This window comes from Aspergillus karnatakaensis (genome assembly GCF_047715665.1).
Source record: "Aspergillus karnatakaensis strain CBS 102800 unplaced genomic scaffold BJY04scaffold_19, whole genome shotgun sequence".
Lineage (NCBI taxonomy): Eukaryota > Fungi > Ascomycota > Eurotiomycetes > Eurotiales > Aspergillaceae > Aspergillus > Aspergillus karnatakaensis.
In genome coordinates this window covers 341,841-354,866 of record NW_027395731.1, presented here as the reverse complement: position 1 = coordinate 354,866, position 13,026 = coordinate 341,841, and the positions used below count along the sequence as shown (strand labels likewise).

Genomic DNA, 13,026 nt, shown 5'->3' with positions numbered 1-13,026 from the left:
TCATTATTGGCTGATGCTCGTTTCTCAATACTGAACAGTGGACAGTGAACAGAAAAGAGCGAAATGGAGGAGTGACGTCATCACTCTCCCAGGCGTTCAGGCGCTTATGCGGTAAGGCAGCAGGGCATTAAGGCACCAAACAACCTGGTCTTCTGAACCGCGCACGACAATCAACTTTCTGATCTACGCGAATTCCATCAAAGATCCAGGTACAGATCAGTCTAAGCACCATGCAGGGAGTTCAGGGCAAAGTTCTGTCAGCCGCCGCCAGCCCGCCCCCCACCGAGTACCCGTACGCCTTCCCAGGTGTAGCTTCCCCTTCACTCCCTAGCCAGGGGCGTTGATCTTAACAAATGGTGTTGAACTAAAACCAATTCGCTGATGAACTATACTCGAAGCTCGAATGTAGACAACGAGCATATCCTCTTACAGTGGGTTCTAAACTAAGCTTAATTAACATAGTTCGAGGCTAAACCCAGCCATCGGCCAGCTACCTGCCACTCTGCCGCTATTCCTTGGGGAATACTAGCCGTTTGGTGATCACTATGCACCGCCGGGTAACAATGAACTCTCACAGGCGTTTGACTTGAGCAACTTCAGTCTCTGTGGTCGCAGATTTCAGGAACCATGTATCTTCATGGCCCATGATGAAGCCTGAGAGCATTTGCGTGCATTCCGTATTGTGCACCATGCTGTGGACACTGACAGGTCAACATTTACTTCGAAATGAACCCATCAATGAACTTGGTAATCTGCTCCGCCAAAGTCTCAGGCTGGCTCACAAACGGCATGTGTCCGGCCTTAAGGTCCACAACCTCCCATTCAACATTGGACTTCTCCAGCAACATATCCTGCAACGATGAAGGGTTGCAACAGTCGTCCAGTGTACGCACATACGCTCTCCTACCATCGAATGCACCCTCCGCCCAGGCAGGGGCAGTGGCGGGTGTTTCGAAAGCTCGGAGTGCGTGTGGCTGCATGAGCTTATCCAATTCCGGCTCAAGCGCGCGATCGCAGTCATTGTACAAGATCTCCATCGCCGGTTCAATCACGGCAACCCCCTGATATGGCTGGGAACAGAATGGTCAATACTCTATAGTCATATTCGCTGTTATCCAGGGCTGACCGTACCTTGTTAACTTTTATAAAAGGAGGGTAAGCACCGCCTACGGCAGTGAGGAGAGATTCTCCCTCAAGGGTGATATTGCCCGCCACGTAAATCAGGCCGATGATGCCAGTAGAGTGACCTTCGGCTGTTCTAATCTCCTTCGCGAGCCCTTTTGCTGCGCCGCCGGTAACAACACCCCCGTATGAGTGTGCGAGGATGACAATGTCTTTACCGTGTTCGTTCAAAAGAGGGAATAATACGTTGTCGCGCAAGAAAGCAATATCGTCAGAAGAGGATGCCTTCGCCGGATCAGAGGGATTGCAGCTAGGGTATGCTCCCGGGTATGTTGTGTATCCGGCTTCGGTCAGGTACGGTAGCAATTGGTCGAAGCCTTGAGGTGTGCCGAAGGCACCTGGAACGATAACGATCACCGGGGAATTTGCCGAAGACATAGTTGCTAGAATTCTCACTTGAGAACAGATTGGACTCTCGAATGTTGAGTACTATTGCGGGAGAGAAACAAAGCTGAGGGTGTCCGGGTCGGTAGCTAAATATTCATCAGAGTAAGCTAAGGGGGGCGGAGTGCTCCAAAATCAGCTGCATGTCAGATTAATACATTACCCCGTCACGATCAGCTGTGAGTTGTTAATGGTCCTGGCAGGCAGAAAAAGTGGACTCGGGAAGGTTCAATATAGATTCAGGCGCCTTTCCACTTCTGTAGACACCTGTCTTTGACCAAGGTATTGCTTATTAGCTCTGCCTAGCTCCGTTACCTTTCACTTTTCCAAAGCGTACAAATCGACCTCTCTCCGCTGAGGTAACGGGACGAGAGATCAATAAGGACCTATGGAATCAAGAAATCATCACTGGCCAGCACCCTTCACCTGCCCAACTAAGAAAACCCTGTGGTGGCCGCGGCCCCCTGTAAGGCCTTAAGGGAATGGTAACCGACAACAAGGGTGCAGTCATCACCAGTCTATGAGTAAGACTTCACCCATATCCCGGTCAGGATCGGTAACCACTTCTATAAAACCGTGGCCTGGCTGTCAATTATCGAGTATTTCTTGCTGACTCCGGACTTGAATTGCGAGAGGTCGAAACTTCCTTGAATATATCAATGTCCTTTAGCTCAGCTCGTCGTCACGCTATCCCACAAACGAAGATATATATATTTCCCGTGAAGTAGTTCTGCCCAGTTGCTTTGCACAACCACAATGCTCTGCATCGAGGAGTCAAAGATCTAGATAGCTTACTCTGCACTGGAGATTTATCATCAATCGTTGGGAGTAAACAAAGGCAGGGGATTCGTGCGTTGGTGTTTTGATGGTCACCTGACTTGACAAGGCTGCCCCTTCTCCTCACCATCACCATCACCATCAGCATCCCCTCCTTCTCTCCTTCCACCTTGGGATCTTCGCTTTAACTTTAGACATCATCTCAGTCCAGCTCATACAATGATTGAATGTATTATTTTCAGCTGACCTCCGGCTTCCTCATGCGCCGTGATGACCCGATCCCGAGCACGCCCCGCGTGTGCTTACTCCTCGGTTGTGCTCGATCAAACGCTAGGTAGTGACGAGCTGACTCGCTGAGATACCATGGAACGACAGTCACAAATTGCCTTATCATACCATGACTACACTGTTGCACCGATCTGTGCACTGCCGATCGAGCTGACGGCCACTACGGCAATCTTGGGGACAATCCATGAGCCTCTACCAAGACGCGGGGATGATACCAACGCGTACACCTTAGGGACGATAGCAGCGCACCATGTTGTCATTGCGTGTCTTCCCTCGGGGTATTACGGCACAAATACGGCAGCAACCGTGGCGAGTAACCTTCGTTGAACCTTTCCGTCCGTACACTCCTGCACGATGACCGGCATGGGTGGGGGTGTTCCTGGGCCGGTAGATATCCGACTGGGCGACGTCGTGGTCAGTCAAAAGGTTGCCCAATATGATCTTGGAAAGACCGTCGCGGGAGAGCATTTTATACGGACGAGTATTCCCACGAGACCATGCTGGGACTCTTGACAGCCGTTGCCAAAATCCGCGCCCGCCATGCTTTAGAATCGAGCCAAATCCCGAAAGTTCTTGCGGAAATGATAAGAAGATACCCCTCAATGGATATATTTGCGTATCCAGCACATTTGCACGATTGTGTCTTTGAAGCTACCTACGACCACGTCGACGCGTCGAAAGACTGCCATGAATGCGATGCATCCCGACTCGTTGTGAGAAAACGCGTGCGGGGCACCAACGACCCTGAAATTCATTATGGAATGATCGCGTCCGGTAATCAAGTCATGAAAAATGGCAAGACGAGGGATCGGGTGGCGCAGGAGCCTGCTACAATTTGTTTTATGGAGGCGGCGGGGTTAATGGACAGTTTTCCGTGTTTGGTCATCCGTGGAATCTGTGACTACTCCGATTCCCATAAAAATGACCATTGGCAAGAGTACGCAGCAGCCACAGCAGCTGCGTATGCTAAGGAGTTACTGTCCGTCCTGCCTGTCGCAGAGCTAGAAGTGCCACCGCCTCTTGTCACAGTCTCGGGTCAGTGAATTAATTCCCGGACGTCTTATTCTTTCTAACTTTCGCTAATGACGGCTCCAGAACGACGAGGGGTGCTGTTGGAGAACCTTAAGTTTCATCGTATGGTCTCTCACCGCACAGAACTCAGCCCACACCATCAAGAAACGTGCCAATGACTCCTGACCCATCCTGATTATGTTGCCTGGTATGATCCAGCTAAAGCGCATGAGCATCATGGGTTCCTGTGGGTCAAAGGTAAACCTGATGCCGGCAAATCGACGCTTTTGAATTTTGCGTACAATCGTGCAAAACGAGACAAACGCAGTATTGTGATTTCATTTTTTTTTCAACGCGCGGGGGAGTGCACTGGAGAAGTCTACGGAGGCGATGTATCGGTCTTTGCTCTTCCAGCTGCTCAGCCAAGTGCCAGGTCTAGAGAATGTGCTTCCTGTGCCAGATTGTGGCGGAGATCTCTCTATAACTCAAGAGGACTTGAAGAAAGAGACCGGAGAGTATCGGCTCCGGCCCGCCGTCATCTGAGAGCTGCTGCGGATCGCAATCGAGCAGCTCGACCAGAAGCGTTTAGTGATATTCATTGCCGCCCTGGATGAGTGCGACGAATACCAGGTTGAAGAGATGGTGGAAATGTTCGAGGACCTCGGGCAGCATGCGGCTCTGCAGGAGAGACGGCTCCTCACTTGTTTCTCTAGTCGCCATTATCCGTACATCGACATAGGACGTGGCCGAAGAATCACATTGGAGCTGGAGCCGGGTCATCAAGCAGACATCGCCACTTACATCAGAGCTCGGCTTGGAATTCGTGAGCGCCAATTAGCGATTGATGTCCGAAGACAACTGTGTATGAAGGCGAGCGGTATTTTCATGTGGGTGGTTTTCGTTGTCGGCCTTCTAAATGAAGAGTACAAAAGAGGCAGACTGTTTGCTGTGCAAGAACGGATCGAAACACTTCCAAGCGATCTTAGTGATCTATTCAGAGAAACGGTGATGAGAGACGAGAGTTACACACAAGATCTGCAAGTCTGCATTCAATGGATACTTGGTGCACAACGTCCCCTGAGCCTGGAAGAGTACTACTACGCGGCCATCTCTGCGCTGGACCCAGGGAAGCTTCAGAAGTGGGAGCCGTACGAGACAAACGAGGAAGACATGTCAAAGTTCCTTCTGAGTTCCTCGCGAGGCCTTGCAGAGATTACTCGGACGGCGTCGCCCATAGTTCAGTTCATTCATGAGTCCGCGCGAGAATTCTTTCTAACATACGGTCTTTCTGAGCTGTGGCCTGGTACCACACTTCAAGAGCTCGAAGCCGATATCCATAACCGACTCCGGGACTTCTGCTACACTTACCTGACATTCTATTTCACTTCCGGGTTCAAATCAATAGAAGAAATTTCAAGCAATCTCGAGCTCACTTTGACATTTCCGTTTCTCCAATATGCAGCAACTAGCGTCTTGTATCATGCTAATGAAGCGGCACAGGATACTAGGTACCCGCAATACGATTTTCTTCAGGCGTTTCCTCTGGTCAACTGGATTCAGCTACACAATGTGTTTGTCGACTCTAAGAAACTCACGTATACACCAAGTGCTAGCCTTTTATATATCGCCGCTGATAGCAATTTTGCGGCATTGATCAACACAATCCTCTCTCACAACCCCACGACTGATATCGAGGGTGAGCGACACGACTATCCCTTGTTCGCTGCGGTGGCGCGTGATAATTGGGATGCTGCCTTAGCCCTCTCATTGCACGGATCAAGCCCTCCGAAAGACAACACTGCTGTATTTTCACGCATGAACAGCAGGCGGCTGCGAAGGCATGAGAGAGGAGAGACGCCCCTTTGCTGGGCTTGTAAGAATCGGGAGGCTCGGCTAATCAATCTGCTGGCAGAGAAAGCAGCTGATATCGATGCAAAGGACAAGGACGGCCGGACACCGCTATTATAGGCATCTCGTAATGGTGACCAGGAAGCCGTGGAACTGCTGCTGAGAAAGGGAGCAGATGTCGATGCCAGAAACAATAATGGCTGGACGCCGCTCCTGTGGGCTGTTGATAAGAACTTTCTGGAAGTAGTACAAATACTTCTGGCAAATGGCGCTGATATCCATGCAGAAAACAAGGACGGAGTATCGCCGCTGGGACACGCTACTCAGCACGAGAATGACTGGCTGACGGACTTCTTGCTTGATGGCTCCCTAGCAAGAAAAAAGGCGTCAACAAACTGAGTGAGGAAGAATGGACGCGACGCATTTTGCGGGTCTGTACGGACGATATGTTGTTTGGTTTGATCTCGCAAACTCAGAACTAGGGCTTGCCAACGGCCATCCCTAGAGCAATCTCGAGCTGCTGTTGTCACTTGCAGTTTGGGGTCCTCCTATCCCAATCGCGCGCAGACAGGTGCTAGCCTTTTAGCAAGAATGAGCTGGAGATTATACCGAGACCTTGTCTGAAGGAACGCGCGTGGCAGCTCAGTAGGTTTAATTTTGCTACCCCGGATTCTCCACCACTCATCACGATTTCTAACAAGGATCGGCGGGTGGCTGCCGCATCTGACACGGATGAAACCCCTGCAGAACCGGATAGATTAATCCTCAACTTCACATAGACCAAGTACCATTGAATTGAAACTCCACACCGGTATTCCGATGACCCGCTAACGAAGATGCCGCGTCAGTTCTGGCATTCATACGGAGCTTCGTCCGGTTTCAAGATCCCAAAAGTCGCGAAACAAACGTTATAAACCATGAAGACACGCAGCTTCTATGCCCCCGACTCAAACATTCCTGTAGCACACTTTCGCAATGAGGCTCTTCAACACGGCATGCACCTTAGCCAGCCTGGCGCTGGCCCACGCTCTTCCCCAAGTCGCAACGTCATCATCAGTTCCTACACCCACAAGCTCCGCCGCATCCTCCTTTGCCACAACCTCCGGCCTCGACTTCATTATCGACGGCGAAGCAGGCTACTTCCCCGGCTCAAACTCCTACTGGATCGGCTTCCTAACCAACAACGACGACGTGGACCTGGTCTTTGACCACATGCGTGAGTCCGGCCTCCGCATCCTTCGCGTCTGGGGCTTCAACGATGTGAACGAGGTTCCGGGGGAAGGAACAGTGTACTTTCAGCTCCACCAAAACGGTGCCTCAACCATTAATACCGGAGAGAACGGCCTACAGCGTCTTGACTACGTCGTGCAATCTGCCGAAGAGCGCGGAATCAAGTTGATCATCAACTTCGTCAACTACTGGGATGACTACGGTGGTATGAACGCCTATGTACAGGCCTATGGCGGGTCAAGTAATGCGGACTTTTATGCCAGCGAGGAAATGCAAGCTGCGTATAGAGAGTATATTGCTGCTGTGGTGAGCCGCTATGTCGATTCGCCTGCGGTGTTTGCGTGGGAGTTGGCGAATGAGCCACGATGTCAGGGGTGCGAGACCAGTGTGTTGCATGAGTGGATTGAGCAGACTAGTCAGTATATCAAAGAGTTGGATCCGAGGCATTTGGTTTGTATTGGTGATGGTAAGTCGATCCCCGCCTCTCTTCTCGGCTCCTCCGAGAATGCAGGGAGTAGGACTAACAGGCAATAGAGGGCTTCGGCCTCGACACGGGCTCAGACGGAAGTTATCCATATGGATACAGTGAGGGCTCGGACTTTGCTGCCGCTTTGACGATCGACACAATTGACTTTGGAACATTCCACTTGTATCCTGATAGCTGTACGTTTCTTTACCTACTTTGCTGTGTCCCTACAACCGCATCTAACAAACCCCAGGGGGCACAACCTACGACTGGGGCAACGGCTGGGTAACCTCCCACGGCGAAGCCTGCGCCGCTGCCGGAAAACCTTGCCTATTTGAAGAGTACGGCGTGACCTCGAACCACTGCGCCGTCGAAAAGCCCTGGCAAACGACATCGTTGAATACTACCGGTGTCTCCGGAGATCTGTACTGGCAGTTCGGCGATACGCTGAGCTCAGGTCCGACGCATGATGACGGGAATACGATCTATTATGGCTCGGAAGAGTTTGAGTGTCTTGTCACGGAGCATGTAGCGGCTATTGAGGAGAGTGGAAGGTAGAAGGAGATGGGTATCGAATGGGTGATGAGGTTGAGTCATCTTAGAGTTTGTTAGCATGGATGAGGTAATAACACGAGCGGGCTTCTCGTGAGAATGGTGCGTTATCGTACTGCGAGCTTCTAGAGAAGTCTAGATGCTTGGCAGGGCGTCCGATGTCATCCCATTTGCATTGGCAACGCTCCTTATCTCCCTCTTGCCTCGCGTACCAAGCGAAGTACTGAGAGCCCTAGCGGTAGCTAGCTAGACAGGGGTGCTCCCCCGGACCGGGACCGGACCGGTCATGCAATTCTCGTTAAGCGATGCAAATAAGAGCCCATAATGAGCTTAAGATAAACCTTATCCAATAGCATCACTCCAGAAAAATCAGACGATAGGAAACCCCTGTCGGGCCAAACTCAAACTCCAAAGACTGCAGAGCGCAGAGACGGCACATCCGAACAGCCCAAGGCCGAGCTTATCAGTGGCGTAGCCAGGGCGGCCGTTGTTTGGCTGTATTTGCGGGGAAAGAGTGAGCTAGAGTTCTTGACGCCTTGGTCGATGCTACTCTGCGATACGAGCTTATCACCACCATAAAAAGAGCCTTTCGCCCAACTTGCATCTTTTTTTTCCCACAGTCATTTTTCTCACGCGACCATAGGTAGCTGAGTTGGTTTTCCATTACTTGAAGATCAACATGGGCGAGAAAATCACCCCCGCGTCTGCCTCTGGGCCCTACGGCCCCAGCGACCCCGAAATTGGCCACGGGGCTCCCCACTCCCACCCCCATGATCCCCCCACAAAGACCCCGAACGCAATGCAAGCCCTAATCGAGGCGGACTTACTCGACGAACGATACCAGAATACGCAGCGCGGGCTGAAGAACAGGCATGTGCAGCTTATGGCTCTGGGAGGAACAATTGGGACCGGTCTCTTCGTTGGGTCTGGGCAGGCATTGAATATCGGTGGGCCATTGTCGCTGCTCCTGGGTTATATTTTTATCTCGGTGGTGGTTTATTGCGTTGTTACGGGTATCGCGGAGGTTGGTGCCTACCTTCCTGTCCATGGCGGTACGATGAGTTATCACGGTTTCCGATATGTGAGTCGCAGCTTGGGGTTTGCGATGGGGTATCTTTATTGGTATTCCCTAGGTATTTTGGTGCCGTATGAGATCGTGGCCGCGAGTTTGGTGATATCATATTGGGATAATCCGGTCCCCCTGGCGGTTTGGATCACGATTATGCTTGTCGTTATTGTGATCCTGAACTATTTTCCTGTCGGGATATACGGCGAGACGGAATTCTGGTTTGCGGGGATCAAGATCATCACGCTTGTCGGCCTGCTCATTCTCTCTTTCATCTTGTTTTGGGGTGGAGGGCCGAATCGCGATCGCCTCGGCTTCAGGTACTGGAAGGATCCGGGTGCCATGAATGCATACCTGGTCACCTCGAATGAGGATGCAGGTCGGTTTGTCGGTTTGCTACAGTGCATCGTCAAGTCCGCAATCGCATTCATCTTCGCACCCGAACTCATTATCGTGACAGCCGGTGAGATGGAATCACCTCGGCGAAATGTCCCCAAGGCCGCAAGACGGTACATCTACCGTCTAGTCATATTCTACATCCTCGGCGCGTTGGCAATTGGCGTGATTTGCTCGTCGCAAGACAGCGCCATCCTGACCGGCGATACGAACAACGCCTCTGCGTCGCCCTTCGTCGCGGCAATCCAGAATTCCGGAATTCCCGTCCTTCGTCACATTGTTAACGCGGCGATCCTGACATCTGCATGGTCATCTGGCAACTCCTTCCTATACATGTCCTCCCGCTCGCTTTATGGCCTCGCCGTCTCCGGAAACGCACCTTCAATCTTCAAGACATGCAATCGCTGGGGTGTGCCGTATCTTGCCGTCACTGTCTCCGCTCTCTTCTCTCTTCTTTCTTATCTGGCCGTCTCCAGCGGCTCCTTCACGGTTTTTAACTGGCTTCTCAACTTCACCAACACATCCGGCTTCATCTCCTGGATCTGCTGCTGCATCGTATACTTCCGGTTCAGCGCAGCAATGAAGGCACAGGGAGTTGAAAAGCCCTACACGTCCAAGATCCAGCCCTACGCGATGTACATTGCATTCCCACTGGCGATCTTCCTCGTCTTGATCAACGGATTCACATCCTTCTGGCCGGAGAACTGGTCCGCGAGTAACTTTTTCACGGCGTACGTGGGGATTCCGGCGTTTGTGGTGCTTTATGTTGTTCATCGGATCGTCTTCTGGAGTGACCCCTGGGCTTGGGACTCGCATGAGGTAGATTTGCATACCGGCGTTGATGAGGTTATTGCGGCAGAGAAGCCCGAGAGGCCGAGGGATACGTGGCAGAGGAAGCTGGCTGTGCTTGTTGAATAGGCAGCACTGCTGGTGGGCAGCTTAGTGGACATACCGAGGAGCAGGCTGGGGGTTGTTAAAGGGCCATTGTGTGGTCATAATGTATGAAATCGTTATGTTGAAGATGATTGAAGCTTGTTTCCGATGTGGGATTGAGCGAAGTTGGACTTGTCAGGATGTCTTGTAATGATACCTCTCCTGGTATATTCATAAGTCGAGATCAGTTCAGTGTCTAGAGCAAACGCGCCCAGCGACCCTTCAAAGCCCTGCGGTCCCAGAGACAGAAGTTGTATGAGGTGAGAGGGGAAACTTCACCCATGGGGTCTGGTCTAACCATTAGTTGGGGAGGTTCCGTTTCTGCGGGAATGGGAATGACGACCTCTGTGTTGGAACGAGTACATGGATGATGAATGATTGATGAGACGAGCGGTAGTTGATGGGTGTTGGGGGAAGGAAAATGGGATCGGAGTGATCCTGGCAACAACCACCAATCTGCCGCATTAGGACGGCAAGAACGATGCAGCGTGGCCTTCCGGGTACATTCTCGGAGTCAGCGATATAATGATAACTATCATATCCATTAAAAGTAGGTATATGGCCAAAATATGCTACATGTCGAACTGAATTTCTGGTAGACCTCATGGCATCAGCCCCTCACAATGTAAAACCCACCCATATATTCCTGTTCGACACCACTTCTCACACCAATCCGCTCAACCATCTTCTGACCCCTAGTCTTGATGTTCTCAGCCCCTTCCTTGGCCTTGTCGAACCATCCTCTTTGGTCGATTGCCGCCTCAGGATCCCACATCGGATGGTCGAGAACCGCCTGTGTGTATTCTGTGTCGTAGTTATCGGCCATAAAAGCAGCTTCGGCGGCCGCTTGTCGCGCTGCTTGCAGGTCGTATTCTGTTCGTGGTGAGGGGGGCGGGACGTCAGGGCGAAGGAAGCCGAGGAGGCGTATGGAGACCGCAGATGGTGGAGGGTGTGGGAGGGAGTCGTTGAGAAGCCGGAGGACCGTAGATTTGCGGGTTGTGTGGGCGAGAGAGACCGGCCCGGTGGCGTGTGTCCCGTCCCAGAGTAACACGGAGAGGATGACCATTTGCCAGTCGTCGTCTGAGCTGAAGCGGGCCCAACCGAAAAAATGGCCGCGCAATTTGTCTTGGATGTCTGATGGAATTTTAACAGACACACGCGTCGGATCAACGGACTGGGACGGTTTTGCGGTAAAATTGAGGGGATATGGTGGTTGAGGCCCGTTCTCAACTAACGGTGGTGCATACACGCTCGGGCCTTCCTCCTGAGAACCATCGCCTTTTATGGCTCCATATGCAGTTGAGACCACAGTGTCCGTGAGCCACTTCGGTCTGTAGCGCGAGCTGGCCGCACCTGCTACTGCGGCAACCGGGGCCGTGACTCGTGAAGCCATCACCCGCGCGTACGTCCCGGCAACAAGTGCGCCAACCTCCAACGGCAACGTAGTCACACTTGCACCGCGCAGCGAGCTTGGGTCAAGCGAGGTTGAAAGGATGCGAAAGACAGGACTCCGGCACATGACCTTTTTCTCCCCCTGACAAAGAATTAATTGAAAATATCCATCCTCAGCCTCGGGTGGGATCCGCGCAACGACAGTCTCTCGCAGTTTATGAGTCTCCCGGATCCGCCTTGATGCCTTTTTTAGAAATTTTGCGATATCCCGCTGCCACGCGCGCTCTTTATTCGGATCGACTTGATCCGCGCGTAAGGCAACAGACGGCGAAACATTCACCCAGTCATCATGAACTCGAAAAAGTGCTTTCGCCCGCATCCCAGTCTTCCCTGACCATCCTTTGCATTGTAGCCATAGCGAGCGGTCTACGGGGAGGGGTGTGTCGGCGAAGATGGAGACGGTGACAGAGGTGGACGGGCCGCGGTAGAAGACGATTCCGTGAGAATGGCGGAGGATAGAGTAGTGTCGTGTAGATTCGGAAGGATGGTGGATTAGACCGCCGAGGAAGTGACGGGCATCCGCGTAGAGTGTGGGCTTTTCGGGGTCGGTGGTTGTTGGGAGCGTGGTGTCGGCGCGGGGGACGGGAGGGCGCGGTTGAAGTTGCGGTTCGGGGTTGCGGAGGTTTGGTGAGCTTCGATGGCGAGGCAGGGTATGCGGTGGTTGCAGAGTGTGTGAGTGGTAGGAAGGAGCTGGCGAGGGAGTCAAGCGTGGAGGGGGAGGAAATGGAGGTGGGGGGGGAAGATTTTGTGGGTGAGGAGAATGAGGAGAAGCTGGGGAATAAGGGGAATACGCGATATATCCTGACGGGGAGTACGGCGGCGGTGGGGGTGGATTAGGCGTCAGAGGACGATGCGCGACACCATACTCAACAGCTGAGAGCGGTGCAACAGGTTTACGCCTGATTTCCATTCTACCTCTGCAGCTGCACCCTCCGCGGCCCCAAGTTGTCCGTCTTGACCTCTTTTTCAAGGCCTGGCGAACAGGACAGTTCCTTGCTGCCTGAGGCCAAAACAAACCGGTCACATGATCATGGTCTCACAGTCTCGAAAGTGCATCAATGTTTCCGAATCATATTTTGATGTTTGTAAGTTTCAGCTTGATCAAAAAAAAAAAAAAAAAACTATCCATAGTAAATCTGAAAGTCACGTTGGTTCATAGTCCAACAGACCGTCGCCGTACACCTGTGTTGATTCGTCTCCTATCCGCCCGCAGCCTTCCATATGACCAGTAGGTGGAGACATTTTATATATCAGCTGGCAGGCAGGGATCCCCCTCAGCTGGATCCGAGATATCTCTAACATCTCTGCATACAAGCAACAGTATATCCGAGCATGCAGACCCCCATACGATTTAATTTCCTGATACCATACCGAACATGAATAAACAATTGAGTGGACAAGAGGTGCTCCGTGGAGAATATACTCAGGCAAGCCTTCTCAG

At 52.0% G+C, this 13,026-nt stretch overlaps 5 protein-coding genes across 5 annotated transcripts; 3 read left to right on the top strand and 2 right to left on the bottom strand.

Annotated features, from left to right (window-relative positions):
* Positions 1-286: 286 nt before the first annotated feature.
* Positions 287-1,904, bottom strand: BJY04DRAFT_41384 (alpha/beta fold hydrolase). The gene is made up of 2 exons (XM_073720326.1): positions 1,132-1,904; positions 287-1,070 (listed from the first exon to the last, which is right to left on the bottom strand). Exons 1-2 carry the CDS (start codon positions 1,558-1,560, stop codon positions 717-719), a joined length of 783 nt encoding a protein of 260 aa, XP_073572259.1. The 5' UTR covers positions 1,561-1,904; the 3' UTR covers positions 287-716.
* Positions 1,905-2,706: 802 nt separating this feature from the next.
* Positions 2,707-5,889, top strand: BJY04DRAFT_207002 (uncharacterized protein; the record flags this gene model as incomplete). The annotated part of the gene is made up of 7 exons (XM_073713797.1): positions 2,707-2,953; positions 3,023-3,112; positions 3,148-3,666; positions 3,727-3,811; positions 4,008-4,086; positions 4,189-5,445; positions 5,611-5,889. The coding sequence occupies 7 exons, from the start codon at positions 2,707-2,709 to the stop codon at positions 5,887-5,889; spliced, it is 2,556 nt and encodes an 851-aa protein (XP_073572258.1).
* Positions 5,890-6,038: 149 nt separating this feature from the next.
* BJY04DRAFT_41398 (glycoside hydrolase 5 family protein) lies at positions 6,039-7,973 on the top strand. The gene is made up of 3 exons (XM_073720327.1): positions 6,039-7,186; positions 7,255-7,383; positions 7,440-7,973. Exons 1-3 carry the CDS (start codon positions 6,466-6,468, stop codon positions 7,742-7,744), a joined length of 1,155 nt encoding a protein of 384 aa, XP_073572257.1. The 5' UTR covers positions 6,039-6,465; the 3' UTR covers positions 7,745-7,973.
* Positions 7,974-8,352: 379 nt separating this feature from the next.
* On the top strand, positions 8,353-10,430 carry BJY04DRAFT_41348 (proline permease PrnB). Its single transcript, XM_073720325.1, has one exon. The coding sequence runs from the start codon at positions 8,418-8,420 to the stop codon at positions 10,116-10,118; it is 1,701 nt and encodes a 566-aa protein (XP_073572256.1). The 5' UTR covers positions 8,353-8,417; the 3' UTR covers positions 10,119-10,430.
* Positions 10,431-10,743: 313 nt separating this feature from the next.
* BJY04DRAFT_206999 (uncharacterized protein) lies at positions 10,744-12,827 on the bottom strand (the record flags this gene model as incomplete). Its single annotated transcript, XM_073713796.1, has 2 exons — positions 10,744-12,458; positions 12,755-12,827. 2 exons carry the CDS (start codon positions 12,825-12,827, stop codon positions 10,744-10,746), a joined length of 1,788 nt encoding a protein of 595 aa, XP_073572255.1.
* Between the last annotated feature and the right edge of the window lie 199 nt (positions 12,828-13,026).